General features: G+C 46.0%; 2 protein-coding genes across 7 annotated transcripts in view; both read left to right on the plus strand.

Annotated features, from left to right (window-relative positions):
* Positions 1–850, plus strand: part of cdc27 (cell division cycle 27) — a 49,682-nt gene extending 48,832 nt beyond the window's left edge. The window contains exon 19 of the mRNA XM_060904467.1: positions 219–850. Coding sequence (XP_060760450.1) covers positions 219–304 — 86 coding nt within the window. The 3' untranslated portion in view covers positions 305–850. The remainder of the gene's footprint in view (positions 1–218) is intronic.
* Positions 851–2,078: 1,228 nt separating this feature from the next.
* Positions 2,079–27,217, plus strand: part of kansl1b (KAT8 regulatory NSL complex subunit 1b) — a 151,529-nt gene continuing 126,390 nt past the window's right edge. For 3 of the 6 annotated variants that reach the window (XM_060904459.1, XM_060904456.1, XM_060904461.1), the window contains exon 1: positions 12,333–12,808. The gene's annotated coding sequence lies outside the window, so the exon portion shown is untranslated. Of the gene's footprint in view, positions 2,138–4,925; positions 5,181–12,332; positions 12,809–14,322; positions 14,356–27,217 lie in introns of those variants that run through there. The other 3 variants (XM_060904457.1, XM_060904460.1, XM_060904458.1) reach the window with 3 other exon arrangements.

A 27,217-nucleotide genomic window follows, 5' to 3' on the forward strand; every position in this document is an offset into this window, starting at 1 on the left:
TAGACTGATATTTTGCACGATTACACGAATAATTTGTTTGCCAGTCTAAAAAAAAAAATTGACTTTTGTATTTTGATTTGTCGTTTTTGTTTGAGATTTCAAAAGTATTGTATGAACATTTTGGCACAAAATTGATTCCATACAGTCCTCCCATTTGTTTGTTATAACAGACACGTGCTGAGAGTTGCGTGTAAAACTGTAGTTCCTGTGTGTTCCAGCGGAGATGGAGGAGTCGCAGGAGAGCAGCATGACGGACGCAGACGACACACAGCTCCACACCACGGAGAGCGACGAGGTCCTGTAACACTCCGGCCTCCTGTCTGAACTCGAACACAACAAATACTTATGCCAACCTGGGGCTCCCAGTTCATACGGAGAAGAAAATAAAACCGAAAAAAGACACAAGCAAGAGGAAGGAGAAGACGAATAAAAAAAGGAAAACAAACTGCTGCTAATACAGTACCTCCTCATTTCTGTTTTTTTTTTTTTTTTTTAATTTTTCTGTTTTACTGTGCTTTTTTTTTTTTTTTTTTTCCTCCCCCCCCTTTTTTTTATTTTATTTTGCTCCCATCCTGGTCATTATGCCTTATCACTGGGTGAATCCTTCTCATCCGGTCTTCATCCACATATTAACACGAGGGATTTTACTGTCAGAAAAAAAAAAAAATCTCTCTCTCCTCCATCCGCACTGCAGAGATCCAGTCCTCCTCATGTTCATGAAGATAAAGCAGGAGGAAAAATGCAGACCACAGACCTTCATGGGAAAAGTTCTGTCTTAATGCCTAGGCCTTTTGTGTTCCTTTTATTCTCATTTAATCAAAATAAAGACCTGTGTAAGAGTTGCAAGTCCGTTGATTGATTCCTCTCACCTTTTTCAGCACTTTGAGCCGCCGATGAGAGCGAATCACTCCGGGCGCTTTGGGTTTTTTTTTTTTTTCCCCTCCCTTTCCCAGCAGGTTTTCTGACTTGGGATTTTCTGGAATGCATCTCCTAGAGAGGAAGTGAAGTATTCATGTGTGTCTGAGAGAGTGAAAGAAACAAATGCATATCATGTGTTAATGGAGCGTAAGGACATGTCTGGAGTTTTTTCACATAACCAGCTCCAAATTCACATCAGAAAGGTTTTACTGAGAGAGGATCAGACTTGCTCGGGCAGAATGGATGTTTTTGTTTATTTGATCTGGTGCAGCTCAAGTGTTTTATCTGGCCTTGTTTCCATTTTAATATCCGAATCGTTATTCGGACATGCTGCAAGGCGGATACTGGCTGTTTTATTCCTACAAAAATTCCTGCACATTTTTATAATTTTAGTGCTCACTCATGGAGCTCCAGGAGGAGGAGGAGGAGGAAAGTCGTGGTAAGATATTAAGGTTCAGGGTGGAGACGTGGAACTTCTTAAAGTTGTGGTGCTTATGTTGACGATGCACATTTTATTTTTATTTTTTTATTATAGTTTTGTTTTGCATAAAGTATCTTTAGAAATCCTTGATTTCCTACGGTTTGTGTGTTTTTGATTTAAATATGAAATTTTTGTCTTAGGGTAAACGCTTGTCTATGTATATTTTAAGAAATTAAGACGTAATAAATTACTTTGAACTAAAGGGCTGATGTGGTGGTTCACATTGAAAGTGTTTCAGGTAAAATGAGCTGAGATGTTTGGGTTGAGTGGAAGGGAAGGGAAGGGAAGGGGCAGCTGGATTTATGGCTTGACTTGGATGTTCAGTGCAGAAAACAGGAATGATGTGTAGTAAAGCAGCATGAGGGCAGGTTTGATGAGAATGCAAAGATGATTATTTTTATTTTTTGGTCAGAAATTGTAGAAGAGGAAATTCTCCTGCATGATTGGACACTTGTTAATGTATTCACCCTGTGAGCAGGCATGAGCCTTGCTGGTGAAGTGTTCTTTCAGGCTGATTCCCTTCCTTTCCTCCCTGCTCTGCGCCTGTCTGTCTGTCTGTCTGCTTTTCCACTCGGAAACTCTCCCAAAGTTGCACTTTATTTATTTACTTCACCCCAGACAGCCATCTGTACCAAACAAACCCGAGCCAGCCAATCAGCGCGCAGCTTTCCCGACCTGCTCCAATCACAGCCCGGGACGCAGCAGCGCTTCCGGTTCATGTCTGGTTGATCCGCTGAGGTGAGTAAATGGCCGTGAATTCTGCACTCCTCGCGAAAACCGGGTTTGTATCCCGTGTAGTGCGTGCGGCGGGGAGGAAAGGAGCGGGCGGCGAGCGGGCGGTGTCGGGGCTGGAAGGCGGGCTCGGGACACTTTTTAAACGCTTGCGTTTCCGAGGTTGCGGTGTCAACAGGCCGATAAACCGCACGGGGTTGAAGCAGCGCGCTGTATCCCAAATACACTCCGGCTCAGTGCGGAGTGCACTACACAGCCCGCCGGCTGCAGCACTCTGTCCACTCTGTAGCGCGCCTAAGGAGGGAGCGCGGCTTTAATAGGGACGCGACCTCTACTATTTAGCTTCCTTGGATACGTCAGACTTGAGCGTTTTATTCAGCAACATGGACATGAACTGAAGTGTTGAATTGTTTAGGAGGCTTTAGGGAGCGTTTAGAAAGTTTTGCTGGAAACAGACGGAGTTTTAAGTTTTCAAAAAATATTTAGTGTTTAAAATGAGCAGTGAACTAGCTGGGACCGGTCAGGGAGTCTTAGCTAGCGGCTAGCTTACTGTTTACCGCAGAATTTATTATTATCATTATTATTATTATTATTAAAATATTATTTAAAAAATATTTTCATAGGTAAAAAAAAAAAAAACAAGGTGTGTGTGTGTGTTTGTGTGTACACACACACACACCTGTGCAAAAGTCTGAATTTCCCTGTTATTGTCTGATTTCTGCATGCTGGAGTCACTAAATTAAATTAAAAAAAAAAAAGTTGATATGTCAGTAAAGAAAGCTGTACGCTCGCCGGCCACTTTAATAGGAACCTGTTCTTAATTCTAAAATCCTTGTTCTTGGTTCTGATTCCTGTTCTTGGCTGCAGGGCCGGAACCCGATGTGTTCTGCTGCTGCATGCTGGGATGCTTTTCTGCTCACCACGGTTGGAAAGAGTGATTTATACAAGTTCTTACACCCTGGCCCGGTGGTGTAGTGGTTAGCGCTGTCGCCTCACAGTAAGAAGGTTCCGGGTTCGAGCCCAGTCGCCGGCGAGGGCCTTACTGTGTGGAGTTTGCATGTTCTCCCTGTGTCCGCGTGGGTTTCCTCCACAATCCAAAGACATGCGGTTATGTTAATGTGGGGCGGCCTTGGGCTGAGCTGCCCTTGAGCAAGAAGAAACCTTTATTCGTCACATGCACAGTGAAATTCATCCTCTGCATTTAACCCATCTGAAGCAGTGAACACACACACACTCAGAGCAGTGGGCAGCCCGGGGAGCAGTCAGGGGTTCGGTACCTCGCTCAAGGGCACTTCAGCCCAAGGCCGCCCCACGTTGATCTAACTGCACGTCTTTGGACTGTGGAGGAAACCAGAGGACACGGGGAGAACATACAAACTCCACACAGAAAGGCCCTCGTTGGCCACTGGGCTCAAACCTGGAACCTTCTTGCTGTGAGGCGACCGTGCTGACCACTACCCAAAGTACCGAACCCCTGACTGCTCTCCGGGCGCTGTAGTGTGGCTGCCCACTGCTCTGGGTGTGTGCGCGCGCATGTGTGTGTGTTCACTGCTTCAGATGGGTTAAATGCAGAGGATGAATCTCACTGTGCTTGAAGTGTGCATGTGACGAATAAAGGTTTCTTCTTCCTTAGATTAGATTAGATAGAACTTTTATTGATCCCTTTGGGAGGGTTCCCTCAGGGAAATTAAAATTACAGGAGAATAGAAAATGGAGAACTTCTAGATAAAATTAAATTATTTACGTGTACAAATATAAAAAAGAATAAGATATGGAGGGAAAATAAGTCCAGCAGGAGAGGTATTGCACATTGTCCGGTATTGCTTTTTTGTCAGGCTAGGCTACTGCTGCTCCTTCCCGTCCTCTGTCCTCCTGTCCCCCCCCCCCCCAGAGAGGAGTTGTACAGTCTGATGGCGTGAGGGACAAAGGAGTTTTTGAGTCTGTTAGTCCTGCACTTGGGAAGGAGCATTCTGTCACTGAACAGGCTCCTCTGGTTGCTGATGATGGTGTGCAGAGGGTGACTGGCATCATCCATGATGTTCAATAGTTTGTCCATAGACCTCTCTGCCACCGTCACCAGAGAGTCCAGCTTCATGCTGACCACAGAGCCTCCAGCCTGGATGTGTCCTTCTTGGATGTGCTGCCCCCCCAGCACACCACGGTGTAAAACAGGACACTGGCGACCACAGACTGATAGAACATCCACAGGAGTTTCCTGCAGATGTTTAAGGACCGCAGCCTCCTCAGGAAGTAGAGCCTGCTCTGTCCCTGGTTGGTGTTGCAAGCCCAGTCCAGCCACAGCCCGAGGTACTTGTAGGAATCCACAGCCTCCACCTCGACGCCCTCGATCAGAACTGGTCCTGACCTCCCAGAGGCCCCCAGGAGATCAGCAGTTTCTGAAATACTCAAACCAGCACCCATACCACAGTGAAAAGAGAGTCACACTTCTTGAGATCACGATTTTTCCCGTTCTGGTGTTTGAACATTGTAAAGATTTAACCGAAGCTCTTGATTTGTATCTGTACAAGTTTATTAGGGTGTACCTAATAAAGTGGCTGGTGAGTGTACAAGAGACTTTTTAAAAATAATAATAATAATTTTCAGAGAGCTGGGTTTCGCTCCAGAAACAGGTGACAGTTCAAGTCTCACCAAATACCGACTTTGTTCCATTTATTCCTCTTTACTGCTCTTTATAGTATTTGTTTAAAAGATAAAATCACTTTTACTTTCGTTACTGTTGAAGGCCTTTTCACATCTGCAGCATTTCTTTCTCCTTTTTACACCATAACAGTTTCCTCTGTTTCAGTTCTAACATGGGGGGGCGGGAGGAAAACCCCCCACACACATTCAGTGTTTATATATAATTATATATATTCCCCCCGAGTCATGTCTTGCTGTGTTGAAGTTTTGACGCCGAACTGATCAAACCTTCCTGTGTCTGTGTTTCTCTGATCCTCAGGTTGAATATTTTTGGATAAACGCAAACACACGCAGCCTGTTAGACAGAATGATGGTGTTTCAATCTGGATGCTGTTCATATTTTTCAACGGTGAGACAAAATCTTTTTTTTTTTTTTTTTAAGCTGCTTAAATTGCTTCTTGTGAACTTGACGAGATTTCTTCATAAAGTTAAATTCTAATAAATACTTGGATAGCGTGCTTTTCATACGCAAGGTAGCACAAAGCGCTGGACAGTCGGTCAAACAGGAAAAAAAGATAATGTAGTAAAATGTAATGTAATCAGCTTAAGGTCGGTCCGTATGGTGAAATACCGTGACCGAGGTCTTGAAAGAACTGAACAAGGCCCTCTGAGCCGAGGTCAGTATTCAAGGCCGAGGTCACGGTATTTCACCATACGGACCGACCTTAAGCTGGTAAATAATTATATTTTTTTCTTTACCAAATTCTAACAGAAAACGAGAGCGCCCAAAAGGGAAAACCGAGCCGAGCCGCCATTTTGAATCCTCACTCATGGCTGTAATGCAAATTGCTTCCTCCTCGGTATACAAGTGCACTTCCATGGCAGGAAAAAAACTACATTTTGCCGCCTATGTAGTTCCCCATTTATACAAATAGGAGTCATTCAGGATTCAGCCATGTTTTTGTTCGGCGTTAGCAAGTTAGAGGTTTTAGCTTTCTCCTGAAATGTTTTCTTTTATTTCTTCTTCCTCAGGGTAGTAAAACTCGCTTTCACTGTGAACACTGTCATTATCGCTATCCATGCTGTAAAATTAATGCTATTCTCCTGAGAAATGCTGGCAAAAATTTATAAGGTTTTTGATAATCTTATAAATAAATCTGTGGGTGGCATGGTGGTGTAGTGGTTAGCGCTGTCGCCTCACAGCAAGAAGGTCCTGGGTTTGAGCCCTGGGGCCGGCGAGGGCCTTTCTGTGTGGAGTTTGCATGTTCTCCCCGTGTCCGCGTGGGTTTCCTCCGGGTGCTCCGGTTTCCCCCACAGTCCAAAGACATGCAGGTTAGGTTAACTGGTGACTCTAAATTGACCGTAGGTGTGAATGTGAGTGTGAATGGTTGTCTGTGTCTATGTGTCAGCCCTGTGATGACCTGGCGACTTGTCCAGGGTGTACCCCGCCTTTCACCTGTAGTCAGCTGGGATAGGCTCCAGCTTGCCTGCGACCCTGTAGAACAGGATAAAGCGGCTAGAGATAATGAGATGAGATAAATAAATCTTATTAAAAAAAAGATAAATGTTGACAAAAAATGCTACTATGTTTGTTGTTGTTGTGAATGAGCGAGTCGCTAGAGGTCCGTAACCGGGGTCTGTATCGTAGGATACGGACCCGCTCGCCAGCCAATCAGAGCGCAGGATTTTGACCGCGAAAAAAATAATTATTCTCCAATATTCACTGAGCCTGAGGCGGATAATTGTTTTAGTATAAATACACAGGTCGTTATTTAAAAAAAAAACAAACCTAATTTATTTCAGTGTTCAAAAGTGGTATGTAAATGTAAGAACTTTGCGGCGCAGACTTGCGTCACTTATCTACGCCGAGTCACATAAAATACTTTGTTTTGAAATCGATAAAATAAATCCCAATCCCACCTTAGCTTTAAATAGTTTCAGATCAAACTGCAGAGCATCTTTAGTGCTTTTAGGAATGGCGTTTTATTTCATAACCCGGTAATTCTTCCTCATTTACAGCGACGAAGCGATCAGCCACCGTTTTGCCGAGTCGCTCGAGATGATTATTGAGAAATAGTCCGAATCTCTCGACCAATCAGCACGCACGAGTTTTTATCATCACCGCCATATTCGTACTAAATATAAATGAGTAAGGAGATTTAAAGAATGTATAAGAAGTAAAGTAGAATAACATGGAGTAAGAGTTAATGTGTTTAGAAAGATATATCAAAGCTGTAAAACCAGAGTGACTTTTAATTTAAAAGGAAGTCGTCGTTTAAATTGAATTAAATTCCTGTAATCGAGAGATGGCACAATGTACCTCACGTTTTATGTTATGGATTAAAGCAGCAGAGTTTATTTCTCTGGTTCTTCATTCATGTTTTTTTTTTTTTTTTGAACTATTATTATTTGCGGGGCGGCACGGTGGTGTAGTGGTTAGCGCTGTCGCCTCACAGCAAGAAGGTCCTGGGTTCGAGCCCCGGGGCCGGCGAGGGCCTTTCTGTGCGGAGTTTGCATGTTCTCCCCGTGTCCGCGTGGGTTTCCTCCGGGTGCTCCGGTTTCCCCCACAGTCCAAAGACATGCAGGTTAGGTTAACTGGTGACTCTAAATTGACCGTAGGTGTGAATGTGAGTGTGAATGGTTGTCTGTGTCTATGTGTCAGCCCTGTGATGACCTGGCGACTTGTCCAGGGTGTACCCCGCCTTTCGCCCGTAGTCAGCTGGGATAGGCTCCAGCTTGCCTGCGACCCTGTAGAAGGATAAAGCGGCTAGAGATAATGTGATGTGATGTGATATTATTATTTGCATTTATTTATTGTACGTGTCTGAGTTAGAGCAGCTCGTCTCCCGAGCCAGGTGTGTTTCTGATGCACCGGTATGATCAGACCACTTCTTTTCTCTTTAGATTTTTTTTTTTTCTCCAACAGTTTTTTTTTTTTTTGTAGTAAATGTTTATTCTCGGAGATGAATGATGATCAGCAGATAATGTCATCACTTCCTGTCGCAAAACACGGAAATCATTTTCTCATCAAATCCTTTTGTGCTTCTCACTCTGACCACCAGGTGGCACAATTCCACCATTCATTAGCTAAAGCGATACTGTGTGTATTACAGTTTAGCTAGGATTGTTATTCCTGCTGTTTGTGACCTTTTTTAATTTCTCCTCAGTCTTTATTAAATGATCGAGCAACTTTTAATACAAAACTGAACACAGGTTTATACACAACGTTCTTCTTTCTGAACTCTGGAGAGGGGAAAAAACAAAAAAACCGCCCACTTGAGTAGGAATTCCGACTTGGAAAGTCAGGATGGTGTCCTCAACGCCAACGTCGTGTCAGCATGTCCGCTCGCACCGTCAGCGTTGAGTAAACTATGACTCTGCTACGTTAAATTATTGTAGAATTTACTTTACGTCCATTAACACTGACGCGTTCTTTCGAGGACGTCCTTGGCTGTTTTTAAAACTCATCTCAAAAGCCATTTTTATGCCTTGGCTTTTAACTCTGTATAGCTTTTATTTACTTATTTATTCATTTTTTGTTTTTCTTTTAATGTTACATGAGTCTTTTTACTTTCTTCATTTATTTATTTTTTAATTATTTGCTCTTAGTTATTTATTATTCTAAATTGATTACTATGCCTTGGTGTCTTTTATGACATGATTTCTTGTTTTAAGATTGCACTGACCTGTGTATTGGTCCTTAGTTTCAGGTCATGCTGTCGTTTCTCTGTGTGTATGGTGTCTTTAAGTTGCGTTGTTTTTGTGTTTTATGGTGTCCAAGTCTTTTTACCTGCTTTTCCAGCACTTTGGTAAGCTGGCTCTGTTGTATTTTAAAGTGCTTTATACATAAACCTGACTTGACTTGACTTGACCAATCGGACGATTCGACTGACGCGTCGATTTAAAAGGTAACGATTGAAATGAACTGAGGATGCAACCAGAAATTGATTAATATAAACAAAAAACTAGTGTGTAGAAAATACTTGTTTTAAACTGATTTATTTTTATAATACTCCTCTCTCTCCGTCGTCACCTACACTACTGGTTTCAGTCAGATATCGATGCTTTAGGAATCATTAGGTCACCGCAGACTCCGTGATCTCGTCAAGTATCGATTCGTTGCTTAAAGAATCGCATTGAATCGTAGCAGATTCAGCGATTTATTGAATCGTTGCATTATGAATTGAACTCGTGTAGAAGTTTGAGGTTTACAGCCCGAGTTGCTGACTACAGTTTACTGGTTTGAGAAACTAAAGACATCATAAAGATCGTTAAGTTAGCTGGCTAGCCTGTTGCTAGCAAAACGCAAACTTTCTTGGAGGCCTTTTGGTGTTTCGTTCCCTTATCTTGCCCATCATTTATTATTATTATGCACTGTGTGTGTTTTTACTGTTCCTGTGTCCTTTGTCAGGTGCTAAGTTGGAGATAATTCATAGCTGAAGCACTGAACATGAGTGTACATCGAGCTCAATATGTCTCTCTCTCTCACACACACACACAGTCCTGTGAGCGCAGACACACTCTGATTGCTGCACAATTTTTACATTTCATTGGACGTCCCAGAGGGGGAGAAAACCATGGCTGTGTTTGTCTCTCCACTCGCATCCAGCTGTAGCCCAGCTGTTTCTCTCTCTTGCACACAACAGACTGAACACACTGACTGCAAGACAAAGCGCTCTTAAACTGTCTGTGGTTTTTCATTTTTATCTGGCTATGACTTTCCCCCCCCCAGCAGCTGAAATTGTGATGTGTGTAGTTTAACGCTGACGAGCGCTGACGCTCACACTGACCTGTGTGGGTGTGTGGTGGGGGGTGTTTTGACTGTAGTGAGCATGCAGATGTTTTCGTCTCGGCCCTTTGAGACCCTGAATTAGATTTGTGAAGCTGAGATCTGTTCCTGTTTTTTCAGTCTCGTCTGAACAGGCTTCAGAGTCGCTCTACACTCACCCTCGGCTTCATTGTAGTTTGCTCTGTGTGTGTGTGTTTTTAGTTGAAGTCCTGTGTGTGTGTTTATGTACTTGGGTGGCACGGTGGTGTAGTGGTTAGCGCTGTCGCCTCACAGTAAGAAGGTCCGGGTTCGAGCCCCGTGGCCGGCGAGGGCCTTTCTGTGTGGAGTTTGCATGTTCTCCCCGTGTCCGCGTGGGTTTCCTCCGGGTGCTCCAGTTTCCCCCACAGTCCAAAGACATGCAGGTTAGGTTAACATGGGGCAGCTTTAGGCTGAAGTGCCCTTGAGCGAGGCACAGAATCCTGAACTGCTCCCCAGGCGCTGTAGCATAGCTGCCCTGTCTGTGTGTGTGTGTACACACACGCGTTCACTGCTTCAGATGAGTTAAATGCAGAGGACAAATTTCACTGCGCTTGAGTGTGCATGTGACACAGGCTTCTTCACGTACAAGTGTGTGTTGTGGGTCTGTGGATTAATTTTAGCTTTGTATTTGTGTGTGGTTTCATTGAAGTGTGTGTGTTAGTTGTCGGTCTGTGGATTAGATTTAGTGGTGTGTGAGAGTTGTCGGTCTGTGGATTAGATTTAGCGGTGTGTGTGTGTGAGAGTTGTCGGTCTGTGGATTAGATTTAGCGGTGTGTGTGTGAGAGAGTTGTCGGTCTGTGGATTAGATTTAGCGGTGTGTGTGTGTGTGAGAGTTGTCGGTCTGTGGATTAGATTTAGCGGTGTGTGTGTGAGAGAGTTGTCGGTCTGTGGATTAGATTTAGCAGCGTGTGTGTGAGTTGTCGGTCTGTGGATTAGATTTAGCAGCGTGTGTGTGAGAGAGTTGTCGGTCTGTGGATTAGATTTAGCGGTGTGTGTGTGTGTGTGTGAGAGTTGTCGGTCTGTGGATTAGATTTAGCGGTGTGTGTGTGAGAGAGTTGTCGGTCTGTGGATTAGATTTAGCAGCGTGTGTGTGAGTTGTCGGTCTGTGGATTAGATTTAGCGGCGTGTGTGAGTTGTCGGTCTGTGGATTAGATTTAGCAGCGTGTGTGTGAGTTGTCGGTCTGTGGATTAGATTTAGCAGCGTGTGTGAGAGTTGTCGGTCTGTGGATTAGATTTAGCGGTGTGTGTGAGAGTTGTCGGTCTGTGGATTAGATTTAGTGGTGTGTGTGAGTTGTCGGTCTGTGGATTAGATTTAGTGGTGTGTGTGAGTTGTCGGTCTGTGGATTAGATTTAGCGGCGTGTGTGTGAGTTGTCGGTCTGTGGATTAGATTTAGCGGCGTGTGTGTGAGTTGTCGGTCTGTGGATTAGATTTAGCGGCGTGTGTGTGAGTTGTCGGTCTGTGGATTAGATTTAGCGGCGTGTGTGTGAGTTGTCGGTCTGTGGATTAGATTTAGCGGCGTGTGTGTGAGTTGTCGGTCTGTGGATTAGATTTAGCGGCGTGTGTGTGAGTTGTCGGTCTGTGGATTAGATTTAGCGGCGTGTGTGTGAGTTGTCGGTCTGTGGATTAGATTTAGCGGCGTGTGTGTGAGTTGTCGGTCTGTGGATTAGATTTAGCGGCGTGTGCGTGAGTTGTCGGTCTGTGGATTAGATTTAGCGGCGTGTGTGTGAGTTGTCGGTCTGTGGATTAGATTTAGCGGCGTGTGTGAGAGTTGTCGGTCTGTGGATTAGATTTAGCGGCGTGTGTGTGAGTTGTCGGTCTGTGGATTAGATTTAGCGGCGTGTGTGTGTGAGTTGTCGGTCTGTGGATTAGATTTAGCGGCGTGTGTGAGAGTTGTCGGTCTGTGGATTAGATTTAGCGGCGTGTGTGTGAGTTGTCGGTCTGTGGATTAGATTTAGCGGCATGTGTGAGAGTTGTCGGTCTGTGGATTAGATTTAGCGGCGTGTGTGTGAGTTGTCGGTCTGTGGATTAGATTTAGCGGCGTGTGTGTGTGAGTTGTCGGTCTGTGGATTAGATTTAGCGGCGTGTGTGAGAGTTGTCGGTCTGTGGATTAGATTTAGCGGCGTGTGTGAGAGTTGTCGGTCTGTGGATTAGATTTAGCGGCGTGTGTGTGAGTTGTCGGTCTGTGGATTAGATTTAGCGGCGTGTGTGTGTGAGTTGTCGGTCTGTGGATTAGTGTTAGCGGTGTGTGCGCGCGAGTTGTTGGTCTGTGGATTAGTGTTAATTGAAGTCCAGTGTATGCTTTGGATGGTGAGAGTGTGTGTGAGAGAGAGAGAGAGAGAGAGAGAGAGGGGCCTTTCTGAGGGCCACAAAGTACAAAATGGACAATTTTCTGAAATAAAGTGGGTTTCTGGCTGTTTGTGTGGAACAATGGGTGATTAGTGGAAGGGTGATTAGTCAGTGGAAGTTGTGTGAAGAAACCAGGTGTGAGGGAGGAGGGGGGGGGAGAGAGGAGAGGGAGAGGGAGGGGGGGAGAGAGGAGAGGGAGAGGGAGGGGGGGAGAGAGGAGAGGGAGAGGGAGGGGGGGAGAGAGGAGAGGGAGAGGGAGGGGGGGGAGAGAGGGGAGGGGGGGAGAGAGGAGAGGGGGGGGAACCAGCCGGGTCTCTCTCAGCTCTGCACCGTGTGCGCGCGTGCTCGTGCCCGCTCCCCGCGCCCCCTGTCGGTGAGTGTGTGTCAGTAAGAGGAAGCTCCGCTGCGCGCGCGGCTGTTTTCTGTTTTGTCAGAGTTGAGACTCCGCCGAGGCGCCATTTTCCCTCCGACCCACTCTCTCTCTCTCACCGCGCCGGAGAGAGACACCCGCACCGCGCCGCGCTCCGCTCAGGCCCACAAACCGCCGCCTGTCCCCGGGAGCAGCCGCTGGGAGCCGCGCAGAGAGGCGGAGCAGCACCGAGTGCGGGCTCCGGGCCCGGGGCCGCCGCGCTTCCCGCCGCCGCGCTGCCTTTGTGTGATTTCGCTTCTTCGCCCATTTCGTGACTCCCAGACGGAGCGGATTTACCGGAGCGGGATTCGACCTGCTGCCCTCCCGCTCCCAGCTCTCCGTGCCCCCTGAGGATCCCCGCAGCACCCCGGAGCCCCGGGCCCCGCGCTCATTACCGCTAATAACGGAGAGAATTAAACAAATACCCAACCTGGAGTGGGATTACTGACCCCCCTCCCCCCGCCGGATCACGTGGTAGGTTCCACCTTTTTTTCTTTGTTACTTTAAACTCGGCGGCAGAAAACGAGTCGGAATTAAATGTTTATTGGTGTTAAAGCGCTGTGTTCGGGCCCGCCGGGGCCCTCACAGGGGGCCAAAACTTTATGGCGGTTTTTGGTGTCCGTGTGAAGGCGCAGAGCCGGAGCGGCTCCGGGCTTTCTGCCGTTTTGTTGCAGTCGGAACCGCAAAAGTAGGTCGAGGCTTTAAAAACCGGAGCTTTTGTCCGAAATCAGCCGCGGGGATTAAACTCATAACCACCAGGATTATTCCCCGCCACCCAGGGCTCACAGCCCCTGCTCTCACCCCCAGCTCTCCGGCTCCGTGTGCAGGCTATTATTAGGATCACAACACTTATTATTATTGTTATTATTATTATTGATGAGGTTTTTCCTGTTTCTCCCCTCCTGCCTGAGTCCAGCAGTGTTCTTCATCCCGGGGATTATTTCCCTTCCACACCCTCAGTGCTGCTGCTCAGGCCCCAATCCTGACCTTTAATCTTTATTTAAAATGACACACAAGGTCAGTATGAGTCATGTATAGAGTTAAAAAAAAAAATCTATGAATCATTTTATTTATTATTGCTCCAGCATTAATTCAGAGCACGTCGACGCAACGTTCTGCCTTCTGGACGATTATTAATATATATTTATATTCGTGTGCCTTTTTTTTTTTTTACCCAGTTTTCGAGCTCATGATGCATTCCAGTCCATCCTCGAGACGGCTTCAGATCATTTTATTTTGAACACGTCCCTGGTGTGTGTGTGTGTTGCAATCAGTCGGACATTTTGGTTATATATTTTATAAATGATGTAATTTTTTTCCTCCCGAACGATGCTGAGTTGAAACAGGCTGTTACGTAATTTTTCATATTTTTTTCCCCTTAATTTTGCTCCTTGGCCGTTTTTCTGCTGATGTTCAAACAGGACCGAGTGACCCGATTAAACTCGATTAAATAGACGTGTGTGTGTGTATAAATTCCATCCCCATGTGCGTGTGCGTTTGTATACGAGTGTAACCTTGTGTGTTTTTGTCCTGTTTTAAACAGCACACATCAGCTCCCAGCTCCACCTGTGGTTAGTGTTACACACTCTGTACTTTTCCATGCTATAACGTCTTAACGTTGTTTGCACATCCTTGTTTCAGACGCGAGCCCTTTCTCGAGGTGAAACGTAAAGCTTTTCTTTCCTGAACGGCCACCAGAAACGCTTTTGAAACGTCGTTTGGACGTTGTGTTTACGTCGCTGCACAGCGTTGCCCTCGTGGGCTTCAGATGGCGTGTCCGTTTTGCTTTATCTGATCACCATCTGAACTTAAACATGTTTTGCGTCTGATTAGTTTTTTCGCCTTCACAGTTTGGCAGGTTAAAATAAGAGCAAAAAGTTTCCTTTCCTTGGGTTATTTCTCGTTTCTGAAGCTGTTGCTAAAACAGGCCTGTGTGTTTTGTTACATACTACAGTTTGTCGTGTTTTTTTTTTTCTCTTTTCTTTTAGGCCTCAGCTCCAAGCTGAACTCAATATCCGGAGGTCAGTTAATCGGCCTCGTGTCGATCTCTCAACCTTTAAGCTTTACCTCGTTCATATTTATTTGACTTTGAACGAACATTGAATGTTGCTTATTACTCTTTTTTTTTTTTTTTTTACACATTCGACTGGTATCTCAACCCCCCCCTCCCCAAAACCTCTCTAACTAACTTCTACAGCCAGGTCACGCCCTAAAACAGCGGCGTACTCTCTCACACGGTCTTGTGTGATTGTGATTCACGTGAAACGGAGAGGTTCTCGGTTTGCCGTGTTGCTCTTGTTTAAAGCTCCTCAGATCTTGGCAGGATGTTATGTAACAGGTCAGTGTTGTAATTTCTCTCAGGGTGGTGCGCTCAAACCGTCTTGGAACGCCGCCTTCACGATGTGTTGGTTTTGGTCTGAAAGTATGATTTGTAAACTCTGTACAGGATTTTTAAATGATGGCGTCCCAGAGGGGTTTATTATTTTCACTTCTGTATCGCTGTCCTCGCAAGACTTTTCAAATAAATCGGATTTGCTTTTCAGTTGAGGTAATATATATAATTAAAAAAAAAAAAAAAACAAACACACATGCTCACGGCCACTTTAATAGGAACCTGTTCTTGATTCTAAGATTCCTGTTCTTGATTCTGATTCCTGTTCATGGCAGGATTTGGAGCTCGACGTGTTCTGTTTTCTGTTGCATGCTGAGATGCTTTTCTGCTCACCACGGTTGTCAAGAACGATTATATGAGGTTATTATATCCTTCCTGGCGAAGAAAAAAAAAGCTCGAACCGATCTGTCCGTTTTCCTCTGACTTCTCATCAACAAGGCGTTTTGTTTGCTTTCCACCCACAGAGCCGTCGCTCGCTCGACGTTTTTTTGTTTTTCGCACCATTCTGTCCGACTCGAGACGCTGTTGTGTGTGGAAACCCCGGGAGATCAGCAGTTTCTGAAATACTCAAACCAGCAGTCCATCTGGCTCCAACCAATACCCATACCACAGTGAAAGAGTCACGCTTTGAGATCATAATGTGTTTCCCCTGTTCTGATGTTTGAAGTAAGTATTAGTTTTATCTCTCAAGGGAACGGCTGATTTTAGAGAACTGCATCAAACAGCACAGCAGGTACATGTGTGGGCGTTCCTAATAAAGTGTCCGGTTAGTGTGTTTGGTGCTAAAGGTCGTGGACAAATGGCGTCGCCATCACAGGTGTATACAATGTCAGTGGTGTTATGCATGATGTCACCACACCCCCTTTTTTTTTTTTTTCCTTTTAAAGCTAAATCTTATGTGAAATTCTATCTCTCGCCCCTCCCCCCCAAAAAAAGAAATCTGGATTGGATTCCACTTGCTCTGTAGGTGTTGACTGATGGATTAATGCACTTGTTCGAATATGTCGTCGTTTCTATAGCAGCGTCAGGGACTTGTACAGCGAGTGCTCCAGATGAACAGATTTTTAAAAAGTGTGTCGTCATTGATTTTTGTTTAGCATTTATGGAAGGAGTCTCCAGTGTCATCAGTTTATTACTTGGTAACAGAAACGACTAGAAGGCATGAAGACAGCGGTTTATACCCGCGATACTACCTCGTAGACGCTCCCTAACGTGGACTGTAACTGTAAACGGATAAAAAGTATGACAAGTATGATGTCGTCGATGTCCGATTGTGCTAGATTAATTTTAAAAAAAAAACGATTGTAAGTGGCGTTATTGGATAATAGTAATCCGCTCCGCTTCATCGTTGATTATTTTCCTGGAGTAGACCAGCACCCCGCACCCTCCAGGTGTCTTATTCCACATTTATAACCTGGAACTCGTGCAGCGTTTTTTGATATTTCTTAGTTCTCGTAATAAATCATCAACGGCTGTATTGTCGACTTTGTTTTCGTCCTGTTATTGATTTGTCCTGAGCGCGGATTGTAGACTGTGGATCCGTCTGCCAGCTGCTGAATTGTGTGTAATTATTCCTGTCGCTGCCTTTCAAAGCCCATCGAGCTGGAAGTGGGAAATGGATGTTCTATGAATAAGATGCTGGAAGGTGTTTGACTGCAGGCCTTTCTGTCTTCCTCACACTCCTCCACAGATTCTTTCTTTGGGTGCATGTAGGTTTGAAGAGAGCAGCCTTCAGTGTGTGTGTGTGTGTGTGTGTGTGTGTTGTATAAAACTTTCAGTTGCCACAACGTTGTGGAGCTTTTTTTTTCAATTTAAAAGGCCACCATTTTAGGAAGTAAATTGCAATTTAAATGGGGAAAGACTGGAGGTTGGTGAGACGGTGAGTGAAATTTAAGCGCTGGAGGTTTGTGCAGTGACAGAATTTGCCTGATTCGACAGTGTAGTTGTCGAGTTGCACAAGGTATCCAAAGTTATGTTTCCTGTACCCCCCTCCACCGACAAGTCCCTGGATAAACAAATCACCCTGCTTGTAAAGACTTCACCCACTCAAGGAAAAAGCGAGTGAGATCCGGGCGTACGTCATCAATACTCAATATCTATCTAGAAGGAACCTTTATTCGTCACATGCACACTTCAAGCACAGTGAAATTCATCCTCTGCATTTAACCATCTGAAGCAGTGAACACGCGCGCGCGCACCCCCCCCAGAGCAGTGGGCAGCCACACCAGAGCGCCTGGGGAGCAGTCAGGGGTTCGGTACCTTGCTCAAGGGCACCTCAGCCCAAGGCCGCTCCACGTCAACCTAACTGCATGTCTTTGGACTGTGGGGGAAACCCACGCAGACACGGGGAGAACATGCAAACTCCACACGGAAAGGCCCTCGCCGGCCGCTGGGTTCAAATCCGGAACCTTCTTGCTGTGAGGCGATTTTTGCTAGCCACTACACCACCGTGCCGCCCATCTAACGCCAGGTTGCTGACAAAAACATGCCCGTTACGGAATCTAAGAATTTAATTGCATGTTTATTCTTTTGTTACAATTTTGCAAAATAAAAACGAACCTGGTCCGACATAAAAATGAGCCATAAAGCCAGGACTGGTTTATTTGCCAGCACTCTCCAGCTAATTGATGCGTAAATCTGATGTTCTGATGTTGGCAAACCAGCTAGTGCTACCAAGATGCGTTTTTCGGTTGTTGCCTTGTTTTGGAGCTTGCTTTTGCTTTGTAATAATTAATAATGTTAATAAATAGGAACATGAAGACTCAGTTCCTGTGCAACCTGTGTACTATGCGAGGCCTTGGTGAAAGAGCGCTCAACTAGGAACCGAAATGCTACGGAACTGTTGTGTATGTTTTACACAAAAGGGGGCAACGAAATTTTTCACATGTTCATCTGCAGGTATCTGGAATTTCACAATTTTTAGCGAAAATGACGTATTGGCAAGTATGTGGAATACAGTCACATTTATCAAGCACGTCCTAGTCCAAGATTACAAGTGGAATATCATATTATCGAAAGCTATTTCTAGACATTAAAGCTAAAAATAGTTTTATTCTGTTGGTGGACAATTTGGCTAAACCTGCCAATAGAACAAGAAAAAGTCAAGTTTGAAACATCTAGAAATAGGTTTCTGGTTAATTGTAGTTAAATAATAGAAATTTCCAGATAAATTCGACTAGATTAAAGATGTTTTCACTTGCTAAGATGGTTTGCCTGGTAGTACCTTGCTAGTGCGATGTCCACACACACACAACCACTAATGCTAGATTCAGTGTGTATACAAAACCACCCTCTAAAAAGTAAATGATAAACCCTCCAGGGAAATAGTTTGTGAGTAATAATCACTGGCTTTGTCATAATGAACCAAAGTGTCTGCTCAAAATCAGATCACTGACTTCTCTATTGAAGACAAAAAAAAAATTCCCACCAGAATGATTTTATTTTGGGTAAATCAAACACGACAAGGAAAGAACCACTATAGGAGCTGAGAGTAGGGACAAATTTTTTGAGCCGGAGACACGTTTTTTGGAGCTGAGAGTAGGGAGACACATTTTTAGGAGCTGAGAGTAGGGACACATTTTTAGGAGCTGAGAGTAGGGACACATTTTTAGGAGCTGAGAGTAGGGACACATTTTTAGGAGCTGAGAGTAGGGACACATTTTTAGGAGCTGAGAGTAGGGACACATTTTTAGGAGCTGAGAGTAGGGACACATTTTTAGGAGCTGAGAGTAGGGACACATTTTTAGGAGCTGAGAGTAGGGACACGCTTTTAGGAGCTGAGAGTAGGGACACGCTTTTAGGAGCTGAGAGTAGGGACACGCTTTTAGGAGCTGAGAGTAGGGACACGCTTTTAGGAGCTGAGAGTAGGGACACGCTTTTAGGAGCTGAGAGTAGGGACACGCTTTTAGGAGCTGAGAGTAGGGACACGCTTTTAGGAGCTGAGAGTAGGGACACGCTTTTAGGAGCTGAGAGTAGGGACACGCTTTTAGGAGCTGAGAGTAGGGACACGCTTTTAGGAGCTGAGAGTAGGGACACGCTTTTAGGAGCTGAGAGTAGGGACACGCTTTTAGGAGCTGAGAGTAGGGACACGCTTTTAGGAGCTGAGAGTAGGGACACGCTTTTAGGAGCTGAGAGTAGGGACACGCTTTTAGGAGCTGAGAGTAGGGACACGCTTTTAGGAGCTGAGAGTAGGGACACGCTTTTAGGAGCTGAGAGTAGGGACACGCTTTTAGGAGCTGAGAGTAGGGACACGCTTTTAGGAGCTGAGAGTAGGGACACGCTTTTAGGAGCTGAGAGTAGGGACACGCTTTTAGGAGCTGAGAGTAGGGACACGCTTTTAGGAGCTGAGAGTAGGGACACGCTTTTAGGAGCTGAGAGTAGGGACACGCTTTTAGGAGCTGAGAGTAGGGACACGCTTTTAGGAGCTGAGAGTAGGGACACGCTTTTAGGAGCTGAGAGTAGGGACACGCTTTTAGGAGCTGAGAGTAGGGACACGCTTTTAGGAGCTGAGAGTAGGGACACGCTTTTAGGAGCTGAGAGTAGGGACACGCTTTTAGGAGCTGAGAGTAGGGACACGCTTTTAGGAGCTGAGAGTAGGGACACGCTTTTAGGAGCTGAGAGTAGGGACACATTTTTTAGGAGCGGAGAGTAGGGACGCATTTTTTAGGAGCGGAGAGTAGGGACGCATTTTTTAGGAGCGGAGAGTAGGGACGCATTTTTTAGGAGCGGAGAGTAGGGACGCATTTTTTAGGAGCGGAGAGTAGGGACGCATTTTTTAGGAGCGGAGAGTAGGGACGCATTTTTTAGGAGCGGAGAGTAGGGACGCATTTTTTAGGAGCGGAGAGTAGGGACGCATTTTTTAGGAGCGGAGAGTAGGGACGCATTTTTTAGGAGCGGAGAGTAGGGACGCATTTTTTAGGAGCGGAGAGTAGGGACGCATTTTTTAGGAGCGGAGAGTAGGGACGCATTTTTTAGGAGCGGAGAGTAGGGACGCATTTTTTAGGAGCGGAGAGTAGGGACGCGTTTTTTAGGAGCGGAGAGTAGGGACGCGTTTTTTAGGAGCGGAGAGTAGGGACGCGTTTTTTAGGAGCGGAGAGTAGGGACGCGTTTTTTAGGAGCGGAGAGTAGGGACGCGCTTTTTAGGAGCGGAGAGTAGGGACGCGCTTTTTAGGAGCGGAGAGTAGGGACGCGCTTTTTAGGAGCGGAGAGTAGGGACGCGCTTTTTAGGAGCGGAGAGTAGGGACGCGCTTTTTAGGAGCGGAGAGTAGGGACGCGCTTTTAGGAGCGGAGAGTAGGGACGCGCTTTTAGGAGCGGAGAGTAGGGACGCGCGCTTTTAGGAGCGGAGAGTAGGGACGCGCGCTTTTAGGAGCGGAGAGTAGGGACGCGCGCTTTTAGGAGCGGAGAGTAGGGACGCGCGCTTTTAGGAGCGGAGAGTAGGGACGCGCGCTTTTAGGAGCGGAGAGTAGGGACGCGCGCTTTTAGGAGCGGAGAGTAGGGACGCGCGCTTTTAGGAGCGGAGAGTAGGGACGCGCGCTTTTAGGAGCGGAGAGTAGGGACGCGCGCTTTTAGGAGCGGAGAGTAGGGACGCGCGCTTTTAGGAGCGGAGAGTAGGGACGCGCGCTTTTAGGAGCGGAGAGTAGGGACGCGCGCTTTTAGGAGCGGAGAGTAGGGACGCGCGCTTTTAGGAGCGGAGAGTAGGGACGCGCGCTTTTAGGAGCGGAGAGTAGGGACGCGCGCTTTTAGGAGCGGAGAGTAGGGACGCGCGCTTTTAGGAGCGGAGAGTAGGGGGACGCGCGCTTTTAGGAGCGGAGAGTAGGGACGCGCGCTTTTAGGAGCGGAGAGTAGGGACGCGCGCTTTTAGGAGCGGAGAGTAGGGACGCGCGCTTTTAGGAGCGGAGAGTAGGGACGCGCGCTTTTAGGAGCGGAGAGTAGGGACGCGCGCTTTTAGGAGCGGAGAGTAGGGACGCGCGCTTTTAGGAGCGGAGAGTAGGGACGCGCGCTTTTAGGAGCGGAGAGTAGGGACGCGCGCTTTTAGGAGCGGAGAGTAGGGACGCGCGCTTTTAGGAGCGGAGAGTAGGGACGCGCGCTTTTAGGAGCGGAGAGTAGGGGGACGCGCGCTTTTAGGAGCGGAGAGTAGGGGGACGCGCGCTTTTAGGAGCGGAGAGTAGGGGGACGCGCGCTTTTAGGAGCGGAGAGTAGGGGGACGCGCGCTTTTAGGAGCGGAGAGTAGGGGGACGCGCGCTTTTAGGAGCGGAGAGTAGGGGGACGCGCGCTTTTAGGAGCGGAGAGTAGGGGGACGCGCGCTTTTAGGAGCGGAGAGTAGGGGGACGCGCGCTTTTAGGAGCGGAGAGTAGGGGGACGCGCGCTTTTAGGAGCGGAGAGTAGGGGGACGCGCGCTTTTAGGAGCGGAGAGTAGGGGGACGCGCGCTTTTAGGAGCGGAGAGTAGGGGGACGCGCGCTTTTAGGAGCGGAGAGTAGGGGGACGCGCGCTTTTAGGAGCGGAGAGTAGGGGGACGCGCGCTTTTAGGAGCGGAGAGTAGGGGGACGCGCGCTTTTAGGAGCGGAGAGTAGGGGGACGCGCGCTTTTAGGAGCGGAGAGTAGGGGGACGCGCGCTTTTAGGAGCGGAGAGTAGGGGGACGCGCGCTTTTAGGAGCGGAGAGTAGGGGGACGCGCGCTTTTAGGAGCGGAGAGTAGGGGGACGCGTTTTTTTCCCGAACCCCCATCCATTGCCCCCACACTCTCCCCCGTTTCCTGTCCCTCCCTCTGATTTGCATAAAGCTATAACTGCTGCGGCCCCTCCTCCTTCTGCCGATCTCTGTTATCGAGGATTGGACACTTCTGATCACTTTGAATCATCGCTCTTGGTGTGAACGGAGGGTTATTATGGGAATATTGTGGATCATAACATTTGAGTTTAATCTGTAACGCTGCGAGCGTATTAGCGCACACAATTCCCTCAGCGTAATTAATGCAGTACGATGTTTACGCAAGCGTGGCCACCTTTCGCACTATCTGGGGTAAACTGCGTAGCTGGGGTAGTTTATAGTGTATGTAAACATTGTCACTCAAAACATGTAGGTTTACATAATTGATGTTCAGTTCTGCATTCTAATGAGTCAGAAGGGGTGGAATAAGTTTGTTTTTTTTTTTTTTTTTTTTTTTTTTAATGGGAGGAGCTTTGATAGTCGTGCAGCTGCAAATCCCAGGTTTAGGAGCGCTTTCATTTGCAGTTTCTCCCTAACATGACAAGCTGTGGCTTTTTTTTTTTTTGGGTATGTCGAGAGAGAAAAAAGCGAGGTTGATGAAGGAAAGACTGTTTATAGCTGCTATAACCCAAGCGGGAGCAGGGACTAATTAAATGTTGTGAAACGTCCATGAAACTAATGTAGCTATAAACCAATAAAACATGTAATCATTGGCAAGTTGCTGTGGTATCAAAGGAAATCAAGGTATCCTCATCATCGCGCCACCTTGTTGTTGATTTTCCCAGATTAGCTCGACGCTGAGTGTTTTTAAGAAACGTCTTCAGTTCAGAGCTGAAAAGCAAAGCATGCTGGGATGGTTCTCGGGGGCAGTTTAGTGCCGGATTATGGAAATGGTGCGGTGTTTCAGACTCTGTCAGGGGGAATTACAGTTCAGTGTGAGACTGAATGAATCAAATTCATAACTCGCCCTGTATTTCCTCGGTATTTATTATTCAGCCCATTCCGAATGGCTGATGTATGCGTGCGTGCACACACACCCTTTTCCTTGTTTAAATGTGTCTGTATTTTGTGTAATGAAATGGGCGCTTGTGAGTAAAGAGGCTCAGCTGGGAATGTTTCAGGCATGTGGTAGAGATCAGCGTGCGATGGCTGAACAGTCTGCTCTCCCGTATGCAGATCACATCTCCATTACCTCGCAGGTATCGTTTTAATATTGTGATAGTGCTCGTTCTTTTTCCTTCCTGATTTTAAGGATGAGACGAGCTGCAGTTCGGATTTCAAAGCGTGTGTGCGCTGATGTAACATGATGATAATCAACTAATATTATCGTCAACTCTTCAGAGAGAGATTCAGCACTGACTGCGCATGCTGATATTTACAGATGTGCGCTTTGCTTTCATCCTGCTATCTCGGTGTGTGCACCTGGATCAATCTCCTCACTCAACTAACATCTTTTTCGTGACGTTTTTTGAAAGATGTGATCCTGGACGGCGTCTCCGGTGTCGGTGCTTTAGAGAAGTAAAGCTGTGACTTTAACGCCGTGTTCCAGTAGATAGTTTTCACTGACGTCACGGCATTCCGGGGAACGCCCCCAGCCACCATCTTGGGGGTCAAACAAAACGGACCATCGCCACTACCGGCTACGTTATCTCGGACGAATTTATGAAGTTATATAGTCAGTTTTCTAAAATAAAGATCAATGTCGGCAAAATCAAGCAAACGAAAGTATATAGATACCTTAGACGACATCTCACGATAACGGTATGCAGCCAAACTGGCCTTGATTGGAGGAATTGACCCCTACGAAGTGGACAAAGATGCATTTTCAAGTGACTATGCAGGGCTGCCAAAGCCTGAAACTTCCAAAGCCTGCTCCAAAGCCTGAAACTGACTTCATCAAACTTTAAAGGCTGTCTGATATATACAACTTTTATATATTCACAGCGTGCCTTTTGGCGGATGCCGCCTTTTTCACGGCTGAATCGCGCAGATCCAATTTTTTTTTTGGGGGGGGGGGGGTGTTGGAGTGTCTGATTATAATTTCAAAGTAAATTCTGTATTAAAGTTACTAAATAAGCAAATCCGTTAGTTCATGAAACAGGAAGTATAAGGATGAGAAAAAAAACTGTTTAAATTGGGAAGCTGCGCACATTTGCGCAGCTTCCCGATTTAAACTGTTTTTTTTTCTCATCCTTATACTTCCTGTTTCATGGACTGTAACGGATTTGCTTATTTAGTAACTTTAATACAGAATTTACTTTGAAATTATAATCAGACACTCCAACCCCCCCCCCCCCCCCCCCCCAAAAAAAAATTGGATCTGCGCGATTCAGCCGTGAAAAAGGCGGCATCCGCCAAAAGGCACGCTGTTTGCATCCCAAACACAAATCAAATCATACAGAATAGACCTAAACTGTTTTTTTCAAAAATGACCCTTGCGTGAGTGAAGTGACAAGTTTCAAATAGAAACGTGACAAACGAGCGATATTAAGTGTGCATTACAATGTAAACGTACACTCAGTGGTTCCAGTTAGGCATTCTCCAGAGATTGTTCACATGATGTTTTGGTTTCCAAAAACAAACTTAAACACAATTGATTGTTTATTTAAACAACTTACCACTGATAAAATGATCGGAGCAGACTTTGCTGTGTTTGGAAGGCTGATAATCCTTGCGGTTGATTCTCACAAGCCATAGATTTCTCCTTTGTATGCTGAGTTTGTTTGCTCGCCTTCGTGCTCCCGTACAGTGGGAATTCCATAAAAGCTCCGCTTGACTTCATCATCTGACCTATTACGACAGCTGTGAATACAACAGATGTGCACCATTGCTAGCTTTAAATAGCCTGCTTGGGTTCTTTTGAAGACTTTATACTCGCGCGTTACAATGTGTGCTCAGTCACCTGTGCGGTAAGCTGGACCCCCAAGATGGCTGCCACTAGGGAATCCCCGACTCTGTGACGTCATGTGAAAACTATCTATAGATGATGCAATTCATGATTCCTGAACTTTGACAAGTAACACACACACACCTCCCTTAACTTGTAATTTCTACTCAAGAACTCAAGATGGTCTCGTCAAGTCCGAGATCGGAAATCTTCCTGAAGTGATGCACCTTCTGACTGTTTTTGAGTCCAGTTGCTCCCAGTTTCGCTTTGATCTCAAACGATTAGCCTCCCAAATTATTTCATGGTGTGTAAGGTTGCTTTGTTGTTTGTGGCGGCACGGTGGTGTAGTGGTTGGCACTGTCGCCTCACACCTTGAACCTCGTGGCTGACGAGGGCCTTTCTGTGTGGAGTTTGCATGCTCTCCCCGTGTCTGTGTGGGTTCCCTCCGGGTGCTCTGGTTTCCCCCATGGTCCAAAGACGTGCATGTTCGGTAAAATACCCAGCCACTGGGGTTGTACAAGACTTGGTGCTGCTCCCAAGCCCAGATAGATCAGGGAGGGTTGCGTCAGGAAGAGCATCCGGTGTAAAACCTATGCCAAACCTATGTGTGGAACAGGTCCTCTGTGGTGACCCTGAACATACAGGGAAGAAGGTGGTTGCTTTTGTTGGGATGGTTCAGTTGGTTTGAAAAGAACCCTCGTGTATTCTCACCCTCGGTTACCCCCTTTTCCAACCAATAGGGAACCGGTTCTTGGACCAGTTCCATTCGGGGTTGTTTGAACCTTGGTGCAAAGCAAACCAGCCCACGTTTTCAGCAGTTTTGAATGGAACTCTTGTAATTAAGGATGTGTCCTAAACAAAGTGCGTGGCACAATTCACAACAGGAGTAAACGGTAGTCGCAAGATGGCAATGCTCATTGGTGACCTCCGAGCTTTCCTTCTGTTAGTGCAGGTATTTGGTTTTTGATCCGGGTTTTTTTTTTTTCCCTGAAGATGTCGTCTTTTCCGTTACGTTCTCCATTGCTGTGCTTTGCTGCTTCTCCAGACTAATGACACACCCACTGATGTCACAGTTCGCGCTGGAAAAACCAGCTAGATAAACCGCTTCCACAGGGACTTGTGTACGGTGTTAATCTTGACATGAATTTTAAATGTAATTTTGGCGTTAATTGTTTTCTGTAAATTGTAGTTGGTCTAAGTGACATTTTGATCTTATTTTTGGTTTTGTTTTAATTTTTGCCAAAGTTTTGTTCATAATTTTCTAAGACAGTTTCGTTGTAAAATGTGCTCTGTAACTTTAAGATTGGCGATGATTGATTGACCTGACGCAAGGGATACTGCTAGATGTTTGTTTGATTTATTTATTTATTTATTTATTTATTTGATTAAATTAATTTATGGGACACAATCGGTGGTGTTGCAATGCAGGAGTTATGTGGCGTTAGCGCCGACTCTCTTGGTGATCTGCGAGTGAGTTACTGCGTGAAGACGGCGTCTTCTACACTGTGATGAGTACTTTCAGATAAAGATGTTTTGAATGAAGCAACCTACGCCGTGTGTCCTGACTCGTAGACCTGTTAGTATCCAGGAGTCAGTGTTGTAGTCGAGTCCAAGTCCAGGCTCGAGTCCCCAGTGTTCAAGTCCGAGTCATTAAAGAAAATTTCGAGTCGAGTCCGAGAACAAGGCTCCATCCGGACCATTTGACGGTGTCTGTTGCTGTGTTTATGTGAAAGCGTCTCTGCTGCTGCGTTGGACTAACGTTCCTGCTCGACTGCCCCATTTTAGTTCGTAGGCTACAGATAAAAAGCTTGTTCATCGCTCAGCAAGCCCCGCCCACTGTCAACAGCACGATGAACTTAGCGTGTCACTTCCTTCTCTGGGTGGAGTCTTACCAAATGACTCGAATCGGACTCGAGTACTACAAGCCTGGCCAGGAGTGTTGTGAAAGCCGTTCCCAAGCCTAATGGGCCGGATTCCCATCACTTCCCAACTCCGGTCAGGAATGTGAAACAGGGACGGTAACGTAACGAAGCTACTGTAATGGATTTTGCTGAAGGATATTTCTCTAGGCTGTAAAAATTCCCTTTAGTAAACTCGGTTGTCTGGTTTACTCATCAGGGCCTAATGAACAGAAATCTCGCCGGAATTTTCCTTGTTAAATATTTCTTCGTTTATGGACATCGTCATTCCAGTTTAGTCATGAAGTAAAAGGTGGTCAGTGAAGACTTGACCAGAATGATGAGTGTTTGTATAGCAGACGCACCACGTAATCGAAACCTAATAAAAAAAAAACAACGTAAAAACGCGTAGTATAATTTGTGGATATGGGGCGTTTAATGAAGGAGTCTCGAGTGTCCGCGCTTTGTAACAGTCAGTATGTTTTTTGCTACGAGAAAATCTTCAGGAGTTTTTGTTTATAGCTACTATAACGAAAGCAAGAAGAGTCTTTTTAACTCATTTCAGTGAAAGCTACGTGTAGCTATAAACAGAGAAAAACTACGATGTGGTGTTCTTCGTTACTGTGGCGTAAGAGGAATAGAACAATCAGAGACGTGCTTTTTCAGGAAACGACTCGGCTTCAGGGTGGTGATCGTAACTCCGCCTCATTGCATTACCGGTCTGTCGCTGGTTATTTTCCTTTAACAGCGTGACACGGAGTGTGTTATTCCTCACAGGTGGTCAGAGTAGGGTCTAGTTTTGGTGGTGCGACGGGAGGGAGGTCATCTCAGTTTTCCTGATTTCATACATTTTCAACTTTTAAAGAATAGAACGAGGTACATGCGTTTAAGGACGGGGGGGAATGAACGGGTTTCTAAAGCCTGTAAGCTTTTCGCTAAATATTTATCTTTGTGACTTGAGTTACTAAAACATTCACGTGTTTACATACCAAACACCTAG

Source organism: Neoarius graeffei, chromosome 22 (assembly GCF_027579695.1).
Source record: "Neoarius graeffei isolate fNeoGra1 chromosome 22, fNeoGra1.pri, whole genome shotgun sequence".
Taxonomy (NCBI): Eukaryota; Metazoa; Chordata; class Actinopteri; order Siluriformes; family Ariidae; genus Neoarius; species Neoarius graeffei.